General features: G+C 35.9%; 1 protein-coding gene across 1 annotated transcript; it reads right to left on the reverse strand.

The window, feature by feature from the left end:
* Positions 1 to 4,537: 4,537 nt before the first annotated feature.
* Positions 4,538 to 5,149, reverse strand: LOC138910346 (uncharacterized). Its single transcript, XM_070201577.1, has one exon. It carries the CDS (start codon positions 5,147 to 5,149, stop codon positions 4,538 to 4,540), a length of 612 nt encoding a protein of 203 aa, XP_070057678.1.
* Between the last annotated feature and the right edge of the window lie 7,176 nt (positions 5,150 to 12,325).

Here is a 12,325-nt window from a genome sequence, read left to right on the forward strand (position 1 = left end):
GGAGGATTTAGTGACTGTGAGGATGGAGTTACTGTGAGGACTGGGTGATTGTGAGGAATGAGTGACCGTGAGGATGGAGTGAATGGTAGGACTGAGTGATTGATACTCTGAGAGTATGTATATTATTTTATCACTGTTTTGCACTCCAGTTGGCATGCGTAAATGACATGTAGATATCGATATGCATCATCTCTTATCTCCGTTGTATTTGGCATATCCTATCTTTTTGGGATTTATCTGTTAAATTTGGAAGCCTTTCTGTAACGTATTTCTATAATTGAAATGTACCATGTGAAGCTCGTCACTACTTACAACCCAATAGTTAAACTTGTTACTTACTGAGTTGGTTGTACTCACGCCACACCCTGTACTTCGTGTGCAGATCCAGGTATTTTCGGACACGGTGGTTGCTGATTCTCAGAGTTGTTCAGTCATTCGGAGATTTTCGAGGTAGCTGCTCTGGCGTCCGCAGATCTTGACTCTCCTCTCCTATCCCTCAATTTTATTTATTCAGTTTCTGCTTTCTTAGACAGAGTATCAGACTTTATATTTGTATAGATGCTCATGAACTCAGTGACACCCTGGTTTTGGGAAACTTCTGTATCGAGTTGTGACAGTTTTTATTAGTTTTTATGAGATTTTTACTTATTTAAACCTGTTTTAGTATATTAATAATTTGAAAGTGTTGGAAATGTCCGAGTAGTCAGCTTTTCTAGTACCATGATAGGCGCCATCACGAAAGGTTGAGTTTTGGGTCGTGACATATTTTAAGATAAATTTTCAACTATTTCACTATGCATTCACCCCTAAGGGTCTTCAGTGTGGCAGAGTACAAATCCATAAATGTATATCGTAAAATAAAATTGTAACTCTGCATAAAGAGTTCAAGGCGAGCTAAAATTTGGAGAGAAAAAAATGGGGAATCAAAATTTTGATAAAATAGGTAAACCTTTTTCTTGCAAAACTATCAGACAACAGTACTTCATAGCATAAAAACAAGTTGTGATGAAATATTTCTAACCTTGTTTCTTTCCAAATGGAAAAAATAACTCTTTTGTTATTATTTTGAATTAAAGGAAATATTGCAAAAGGCACAACAATGGAACTCTCGGAGGAAAAATACTATTCCTTTCACATTCTTATATGGAAAAATTATATGTTGTAGCTAACTTATACACTGTATTATCATTCGTATCTTTACTTTTAGAAAATTACTATACGTAGTTATATCTGAATTTTACAGCAAACTCACTTATAATATTGAAATAAGAGATTAATTGTTTTGAATTGAACACTAACAACACAAGCTCTGGTAGCTCAGTTGGTTAAAGCACACGTTTAGTAAGCGGGAGGTCTTGCACTACTAGAAAATGCTAAAATTCCGATTGAATAATTCCGACTGAAAAAAGAGGTCGGAAATTTGTGATTGTTTCAGTCGGAAATAGACAAAAAAATTATTTAGTTTTTTCTCAATTTATTTTGACCGTGTACCGACTATTTTGGTCGCTAATTTTGGCGCAAAACTGAGGGAATTAAATTTCCGACCGATTCCATCAGTCAATAAAAGTCAAAATTCCGGAGTTTGACTAGATTGAGATTTTTGATTGAATTGGTCGGAAAAAATTAAAATAAAAAACAATTTTTTTAAATATTCCAACCGAAATGGTCGAAAAAGTTGCGAGTTCCAAAGCCTGACTTGTCAGTGCTTTTACCAACCAAATCGGTCGGAAATCTTATTAAATAATATAATAATTTAATGGTTCTGACCGAATCGGTCAAAAAATAATTTTAAAAACCCCATGTCCGCTAGTCTGTTCTCTTCTCCTCTCTTCTTTTTCCTCCTTCTCACTCCCACTTCCCACCTCCGCCCCATTTTACCATTAGAGCTTCTCCACACTTCCACCATCTCCCCTATCCAAGGTATAGCTCTTTCCCCCTCTCTTCTTCTTCTCTCTACCATCCATTGTCCCGTCAGAACAGTCTTGGTCGAACCCTAACTTATCTTTTTTGTAGCGGCATAATTCTCCATCTCCACAAGCTTTGAGTTGTAGGCCACTGCCATCTTCACCTTGTAAAGCTGTAGTTTTCCTCATAGCAAGGTTAGTTTGAATTTTTGGGGAATTTTTCTATGGCTTAATTGCTAAGAAAATTAGTTATATTGTTAGAAATTAGTTGGTAAATTATTAAATTATTGTTGTAGATTAGTCAAATTGTTTTTGCATAATTGTGATTGTAGATGACAAATATTTGAATTCCTTTTACTTTATATTAAACAATTATGCTCTTTAAATTAAATGCCTTAATTTTTATATGCTATTTGAATTATTTAATTTTTATATTTTGAAATAGTTTAAATATTTGTTAACTATGACTATTTCATTTTATAAGCTTTTCATTAATAACCAAAAGTATTATGTACAAATCAGCCAGACTTTATAACACAGTCTGCTTCTCTCATCTCTATATTTTTTTAAGTATTAACCTAGTAGTACTATTGGCTCGAACATGACAAGTATATGCAATCTCTCTAGCCATTGATTCACATGTATTATCTTTATGAGCAAACATCTTGTTGTTCCTTTCTAAGCAAACTGCATACACATATTCTGTAAACACCATCTTAACTAGCTTTGCTTTCACAATTTTCCCTTTTGTGTTCTGCTCAATCTATTATTGCATCTGGTTCCATGTGCTCATATTCACCTAAGTGATTTGCAGCCACTGCATTAGCTTCTTCCAAGCCTGTCTTCCAACTACACATTCCGCCAATAAATGACCCTGGTTTCAGCTACCTCTTTACATATGATACGATTATTTTCAACTTGAATTCCCCAGCTTTCCAGTCTTGTAGCAGTTAGCAGCCTATCTTGTTATTGTAGCCACGTTATAAAAACTGCTTTTGGTCTTGCTTCATTGCCACACATAATATTTTTCCATGTAACTTTAGGCAACTCCCCAACCATGTTCAAATATATGCTTCTGATCATGCTTTTGTTCTTCAAGTATTCTGGTTGTACATATCTCAAGTTATCTCTTGCTTTAAGTATTTTCTTGACCATCCAGCTAGCTTGTTGGGGGATAGTCATACTCTCCAAAGTGTGTGATTTTATATAGTACTCATGAATTCACTTAATCCACAAAGTATCTTTCTTAGTCTTCAAATCCCAACAAATCTTTATTATTGCTGCTTTGTTCCACAATTTAAGATTTGTGAGATTTAATCCCCCTGCTGACTTTGGCATGCACATCTTACTCCAAGCTACTAGTGACTTTATGGTAATTACATTTGTTCCTGACCATATAAAGCTCCTGTAGTATCCCTCTATGGCTTTCATCACCTTAGCAGGTATGATAAACAGTTGTGCCCAATAGGATTGAATACCAAACAGCACTGATTTAACCAGTTGTACTCTGCCTGTATATGATAGCTTCTTGGCTGTCCATGATGATATTCTTGTTATAATTTTGGTGATTAAAGGCTGCCATTCTACCAATTTCAGTTTTCTAGTAGCCAGTGGGATTCCTAGATACCTGAATGGTAATTCACCTTGCCTATATCCAATTACTTGTTGGATTTACTGCTTGCTTTCTTCTGAAACCCTACCATAATAGATAGCACTCTTGGATTGATTAGCCTGTAACCCTAAAGTACTTGTAAATATACCAAACTTTTTATGTAGAAGCCCCACTGATATTTTTTCACCTTTAGCAAATATGAGAAGATCATCTGCAAAGCACAGATGTGTGATATTTATCTTGGAACAGTTTGGATGATACTTAAACTGCCTCTCTTCCTTTAAGTTGTTGAGACTTCTACTCAAATACTCCATAACAATAGCAAATAGTAAGGGAGATATTGGATCTCCTTGACGAAGTCCTCTGGCAGCATCAAAGGGTGGTGTTGACTCTTCATTTATAACTATAGAGTAATTAACAATAGTAACACACTCCATCACCCATCTGATAAATGTTTGAGGGAAACTCAATTCTGTCAGCATTTGTTCCAAAAATCTCCAATCCATGTATCATATGCCTTTTGAATATCAACCTTAATCATACATCTAGGCGACATATGTTTTCTTGTATAGGTCTTCACTAACTCATGAACCATAATCACATTATCTACTACTTTCCTTCCTGGGATAAATCCTGATTGAGTTTCAGTGATAATAGATGCTATCACCTTCTGAATTCTGCCTGCAAGGGCCTTTGCTATGATCTTGTATAGAACAGTGCAACAGAAAATTGGCCTATACTCCTTGATTGTAGCAGGATTGGCTACCTTTGGTATCAGGGTGACTGTTGTACAGTTAATTCATTTATACATTTTACTTGTTGTAAAGAAATCTTGCACAGCTTCAATGATTTCACTTTTAATGACTGGCCAAGCGCTTTTATAGAATACAGCATTATATCCATCCACACCCGGAGTTGATCCCATAAGTGACTTATAAAACTTTATTATCTCTATCTTGATATCTCTTGCTTATGTTAATCTGCCTCCCTCTTGATATTCTAGCTCTAGTATTTGTTTCTTCTATTTTCTATCTTTAATAACATCTGAAAAGTAGCTTGTATTTGCATCTCCAAGTTTGATCCACCTTGCCCTGGCTTTTTGTTGCAATGTACTTTCTTCTATCATAGACCACTTCTCAAGTTGACAGATAATCTTCTTTTCTTCCATTGCTAACTCATCTAAGTATCGGTGCCTTAACTTGAGATGTATTTCTTGGAGATCCTCTCTTGCTTGAATCATTCGTGTTGCTACACCCTTGAATTCAGTTTTATTTAATCTTTTCAGCTTCTCCCTTAATTCTTTCTGTTTAATCCAGATATTTCTCATCTTGTGTGAGTGATATCTCTGTTTCCAGTTATCCTCCACTAGGTGAAGGAAATTCTCATGAGTTGCCCATACATCGAAAAACTTGAATGTTGTTCTAATCCTTGGCTCCCTCACATTAGTAGTTATCATCATAGGATAGTCATCTGATATATGTGGCAGTTTATACTCATTAAGCAAGTGGCCATATTTTACCATCCATTCAGCATTTCCAAAAGCTCTGTCTATTCTGTTCCATATTCTGTCACCCCCTTGTTGCTTATTTTTCCAAGTATAATAATCTCCTTTCCATGTCAATTCATTCAGCATCAATTGTTGAATACATTCTGTGAAATCCTTTATCTCATAGCTAGTGACTGTTGCTCATTTCAATCTATCTTGTGGACTTAAGATAGAATTAAAATCCCCCCAAATGATCCATGGTTTAGTTATTGTTTGAGATAAACTGTTCAATTGTTGCCATAAATCTCTCATCTGCTCCACTGTATTGTATCCATATACTATTGTCATTTCACACTCAATTTGTTGATTCCTACTCACCACTGAACAGTGAATAATCTGTGCTGCCTTCTTCACAACTTCAATCTTGTAAGCATTAGTATCCCATATCAACTAAATCCTGCCATTATGTGCATAGCTCTAATTATTTTCAAATTCCCAACCTGGGACAATTTTATTATAAATTGTTTGAGCTCTATGTTCCTTCACCCTTGTCTCCACTCATCCTTCTACTTTAATTTTATTTTCTTTGAGAAACTTAGCTAATTCTTTCTTCTTATATCTCTTATTTATACCCCTCATGTTCCATACTAACCAAGTCATTATTGATGACATATAAATCCTCCACCTATATTAGTAGGTAGGAGTTTTGTCATCACATCATCTTCACACCGCAGGATCTCAAATTCATTTCTCACTGGAATGGCTGCTTCAATCAGTTGATTCACAGGTCGACCATTAATTTCTTTTGCTGCCTTCCCTTTTAATAAATGATTCTCTTTAGAGTGTGGACTCAATTCCTCTGTATCCACTTTCTCTAATGGCTGCTGAGCTTTTTGATTGCCTGCTTCATATTGATTTCCCTTCTTCTCACCATTAACTTCAGTTGTATCTCTTTTAGCTTCCTTTGGCACCCAGGTTTGCACCACATTCTTAGGACCTTGCTTCCTCTTTTGAAAGTTGTTTTTTCTTTGTTCCTCATTCTTCACATCATTCATTTTCTGCTTTGTACAATTATGTCCTATCATTAAACATTCTTCACAATAATCTAGCTTCTATTCAAATATAACTAATTGTTGAAATGTTTTCCCTGATGGATCCAGTACAGTTACTTCATCTGGTAATGGCTTGGTGATATTGAACTCTATAAGCATCCTGGCAAATGATATTCTGCTTTGCTTTGCTGTGCATTCGTCCGCATACTTTGGCACTCCAATCGCACTAGCTATCCTGTTCTATGAATCTCGGCTCCAGCAATTCATAGGTACGTTAGGAAATTTAACCCACAAATGTAGCTCTGTAAGGAACTCAGCATTAAAATCAAACTTCGGGCACCATTGCTTCAAGATCATAGGTTTGTTGTTTATGCTATATGGGCTTGCATAATGTACTTCATTCAAATCAGCCATCGACTGGAATTTAAGAATATAATACCCTTCTTCATGATAATACACTTCAGGTTCAGCTACCATATACCAATTTTTAGCCATATATCGTCTCATATAGTTATATCCTGGTGTTTCACCTATCATATAAACTACTAAAGCATCCTTCCACTTATCAGCTTCCCTGTTTGTTTCTTCCTTATCGAGCTTGACTAGTAGACTTCCATCAATCAACTCTGGTGATATGTAATCAAGTGGCATACCATTAGTTGTTGCTCGATTGCGATTGAATAGCCCAGACCAAGTTTATCTGGAGTTTGGCCCTTTGATGTCTGCTCAGGTTTCCTTAGATCTGGTTGTTTGAGTTGCGTTGGTTGTTGTTCTTCAATAATTCCCGTCAATTGAAGTTGCAGAGGCTCACTTATGTTCAAATTCCTAGCTCCGGTGGTCATTTTGCTTGCCAAAATTAATAGGGACAAAGGTGAAAATTTGGTTGCTAATGATGTAATCACTCGCTGTTCACTTCCATTTTCTAGGATTTCAGCTATCATCCTAGCACTAACTGAGCTTCCCACTGTTATAATTGCGTGTTTCTTCGGTTTTCCTCGCCCTCTAGCCATGGCTGTCGCCGTCAGCGAAGGTTTACTTAACTTGCGCCGATCGCCCTAGTCTAGAGAAAAAAATAAATAAAGCCCGTGGGTAAACTTATGAAATGTGATGTAGCTAGTATGATTTTAACGATAGTGAAGTAAATGATTGTAAAATTAAAGTTGATTAAATATAAGAAATCATTAGTTGGAAATTGAATTAAGTTTATGGTTGCCTTTTAGTTTACTAATGAATTTGGATAAATGCAAAACCCCTTTTTAGATTGCTAAATAAGATAGATAAATATCATATTTTACTAAATATATTATAAAACTATTTAGATAAGTAACCTTTGAAAAATATTATTAAATTTATTAGTTAGTGTAAATAATATAAATATATTTCACCTTCTAATTCTCTTATATGTGTAGATGGAATTTGGGCATCGTAGATGGATGTATGATAGGAAACATCATAATTGTACGGGGTGGTTCAGCCTCAGTCTCCACTACTATAAATTTTATGCCAATGACTAATTTGTCACCTTTGAGTCCTCGTTTCGCTGCTAGTCAGCATAATGGCTCACCATTAATTCCATCCTAGGGTGGGCATGATGGTTCATCTTTTGTGCCACCATCATCATCCATATCACGACCCAAAATTCCACCACATGCGTCGTGATGGCACCTAGTCTCTAAGACTAGGTAAGCCAATTTCAATTACCTTTTGAAGCCATTTTTTTTAAACTAACAACGAAAATAATTACAATATACAACCTCCCAAGACTAGTAGTACTGAGTCACGAACTCTAACTGAATACATGGAATGATCACGAGGACCGAATATATAATACTGTTTGATTACAAATTAACAGTACAATGAAATGAAAAGACTCCAAGGGACAGTGACGACCAAGCAGCTCTACCTTGAATCCTTACTATCCCACTTTAACTCTGCTCAAGTCCGATATCTTCAATTCCTGACTCTGCACAAAAATGTGCAGAAGTGTAGTATGAGTACACCACAGTCGGTACCTAGTAAGTATCAAGATTAACCTCAATGGAGTAGAGACGAGGTACAGTCAAGACACTCACTAGTCTAATAACCTGTGCAATATAATATACAAAATACTAGAAAACAGATAGTAAATAAAGGCAGGATAAAACAACCAGTGGTATGCGCAACAAGACAACAAGAATACCATAAATATCACTCAACAATTAATAAATACATGTACGCCCAATTAATTCAAGTTTTTCAAATAAATATTCTTCACATATAATTCTTCCAAATAACTCTCTTTTAAATGTAGTTTTCTCAAATAATTATTTTTCAAATATAATTCTTTCAATAAATCTTTTCAAATATAATTTCCTCAAATAAATATCTTTCAAATACAATTCTTTCATATAATTCTTTTTGAATAAAAATCTTCCAAATAAATATTTTTGAATATAATTCTTTCAATTAAAAAGTCACCATGTGACACCTCATTTCATAATCATAAAAAAATACGGGTCTCAACCCATTTTTATATTTTTCATAAATAAGGGTCTCAGCCCATTTTCATATTTCCATGGCACCTCGTGCCCATAATTAAATGATATCACAACTGCACAGACAATTCATGTGCCAATTATCATTATCATTATCATTTCATCCCAGTACCCCGTGCCCACATTTCATATAACAACTGTACGGACTATTCACGTGCCAAATATCCTTATTATTTACTCACGGCACCTCGTGCCCACATTTCAATTTATAATCCGCCTGGCAACAGACACAGACTCTCAATTAAAAGATAAATCAGATTGTTATCAATTTACCAACAACAAGATAAATTGCACAAGGTATAAAAATAAACACAAGAAAATCACAACATCACATGAAAAATCATCAACACCACAACCCCACATCATCACATATCGTCCCTGACAATAGTTACCCTTATCGCTCCTATTGCCACCCTTATCACCCTTATAGCCACCCTTATCGCTCCGCCCAGACGATATCAATAGCCACCCTTATCGCTCCTATTGCCACCCTTATCGCTCCTATAGACAATATTCCAACAAATACAATAACAGTGAAATGCCACCCTTATACCCACATAATATCAACGGTGAAATGTCACCCTTATCTCCCCAAAATAATAACTCACACAACACAACAATTTATACGGAAAATTAACACAGTAACATAATAAAATCAATTCATATCACAATTTGCCCAATGGCCACAACCAAATTCCAAAGATATAACAAAATTAATTAATTTCACAACAAATAACCCAAGGCTCCACACAATGTATATAACACCCAAAAACAATCAATAGAGATAGAAATTACTCAGCATAAAGCAAAACCTTCATTAATGCAAATTTAGATAATTATATTAACTCTTATTCTTAAGCTCGCTTAAATTAATTATTTGCATAAGAAAATTCATATTGGAATTAATTTCCAAGAAATATGAAACCAACAATGCTCACGAAATTTCATAAATATTTCAAGTAACAATCACATCAAATTATCATATAAAAATAAATTCAACAATAAGGATTTAGGCATGGCAAACAGATGATTTAATAATTTTCCACAATTTCCCAATTTACTACACAATAATACCTAAGACTTTAATTCAATGAACTTTGCACGTATAAGCCCGAGTACGTACTCGTCACCTCGCGTACATGACTTTTCACATTTCACAAATGGCACATAAGACTCAATGCCTAAGGAAAAATTCCCTCACTCGAGGTTAAGCAAGACACTTACCTTTTTGAAGTTAGGCCAATATTCCAAAATAGCCTTCTTGCTTAAATTGACCTCCGGACAGCTTAAATCTATCCAAATTAATTATATAACTCCATTAAAATTCGTCGGAAATAATTCCGGATAATAATACGTCGACTTAAAAATTTATTACAAAAAGTCAACAAAAGTCAATGCGGGGCCTGCCCCTCGGAACCCGACATAACTTTCATGAAATCCGAACACCCATTCCAATACGAGTTCAACCATGCCAATTTTATCGAATTCCAAAAATAACTCGACCTCCAAATCTTAAATTTTCGTTTTTGGAAGATTTCTTCCATTTAAATCTGAATTAAACGATGAATATAACCATGGATTTATGAAATATAATTACTTTTGGATATAGGATACTTACCCAGGTCGAAATCGTGAAGAACTCCTCCAAAATCGCCCCAAAACCGAGCTCCAAAAATCCAATCGAAAATGGCGAAATGGCAATTTTTGGTCCTTAAGTTTCTGTCTAGTTTTCACTTCTGCGGACTGACTTTGCGCTTCAGCGAGGTCGCTTTTGCGAGCCAAAATGCGCTACTGCGAAGCCCAACAGTGCACTTCCCAACAGTGTTCGCTCCTGTGGAAGAAAATGCGCTTCTGCGATGTTGCTTCTGCGACAAAACGACCGCTTCTACGAAATAATGCCAAGCTGCCTCATTCCGCTTCTGCGTTCCAGCAATCACTTCTGCGATCACACAGGTGCACAAAATGCGTCGCACCTGCGACCTCTGTACAGTACCCCTTCCCATTCACTTCTGCGATGAAATCCTCGCTTCTGTGATCAAACATCCGCAGAAGCGATACAATCAGCTGCTGCCCAGAAAACAACAGAAATTCCCAGCAGTTATCTCATCCAAAAATCAACTCCGTTAACCTTCCGAAATCCACCTGAGGCCCTCGGTACTTTAACCAAATATACCAACATATCCCAAAATACAATACGAACTTAGTCGAGGCTTCAAACCACGTCAAACAACGCCGAAATTCCGAATCGCGCATCGAATCGAATTATAAGTTTTCAAATCTTCCAACTTCTATATTTTGTGCCGAAACGTATCAAATCAATCCAGAATGACTTCAAATTTTGCACACAAGTCATAATTGACTTAATAGAGCTATTTCCATTTTCGTAATCGAAATCCGACCTCGTTATCAAAAATTTACCCTTCAGTCGGACTTTTCCAAAATCTTATATTTTTCAACTTTCGCCAAAATGTGTCGAATTGTCCTACGGACTTCCAAATCTAAATTCGAACATGCGCCTAAGTCCGAAATCATCATACGAAGCTATTGCCATCCTCAAAATTCTATTCCGAAGTCGTATGCTCAAAGGTCAACTCTCCGGTCAACTCTTTCCATTTAAGCTTCAAATTAAGGATTGTTCTTTTAATTTAATTTCGAATATTCAGTAAATCAAACTCGACCACACCCGCGGGTCATAATACATATTGCGAAACTGCTCGAGACCTTAAGTCACTAAATGGGGCGTAAATTCTTAAAACAATAAGTCGGGTCGTTACATTCTCCACCTCTTAAACAAACGTTCGTCCTCGAACGTTCTAAGAATTATTCTGAGGTTACCAAGTTGATGATTTTACTTTTACACATATACTCACGGTTGATTCCACGCTACCGCATTTGAGATAAGCCTGACAACATCATCTCTTTTGAGTTTATTTCTTTTATCCATATTTATAAACTTTAAGATCAATTTCTTACTCTCCAAACATTTCAAAAGGTCTGATTTTCACAACAACGCACAGTATTAGTCTCAACTGGCTATAGCAACTCGTGCCTACGCACACATCAATTTTCTTGATAGTGTTGAAGTACTTCAAAACTTTCTCTGGGGTGCTACATGCTTCCCCGCTTAGGATCATTCGCCCTCAAACACATAACATATTTATCTCTTCCTTTGCAATTCCCAATCCTCCAAATTTTACTAACTCCCAAATTTTTCAGAAATTTCGGCAGAGTCTCCCCTGTAATTGGGCCTATCCACCTGCCAGAGTAACACCAAAAATAACTCCTAACAACACATCCACAACCCAACAAAATACCACAAGATATATATCAATAATACCAATCTCGGCATCACAAGCATTGCATTACCATAATGATATCAGGACATGAAGCACATCATATGTATGCTCATCACCACATCTCTGGTCTTAAAAGTTGTTCATAATTAATTCCAGCATCATCAATTAATCTCATATTAACCACCACCTCATTTTGAATTTTCACAACACTGACAACGGAATGTGAGGCATGAAGACCTCATGATTACTTACTCGGATTAATGAGTCACATTTAACGCCACCTGGACACTCACCTCATAGGCTAAAACTCAATATTTACAGCACGAAAATGGCTGAATATGAACAAAAAATATACAAGAATTATCAAATAAGCCTAACAGGCACGACTCCCGATTAGTATTATTGTACAAATTAATTTCACAAAGGGATAATTTTTCACTC

This window comes from Nicotiana tomentosiformis, chromosome 4 (genome assembly GCF_000390325.3).
Source record: "Nicotiana tomentosiformis chromosome 4, ASM39032v3, whole genome shotgun sequence".
Lineage (NCBI taxonomy): Eukaryota > Viridiplantae > Streptophyta > Magnoliopsida > Solanales > Solanaceae > Nicotiana > Nicotiana tomentosiformis.

What these genes read in the sequence shown, in the direction of transcription:
- LOC138910346 (XM_070201577.1), bottom strand. Translation starts at nt 5,149, where the DNA reads ATGCTGAATGAATTGACATGGAAAGGAGATTATTATACTTGGAAAAAT.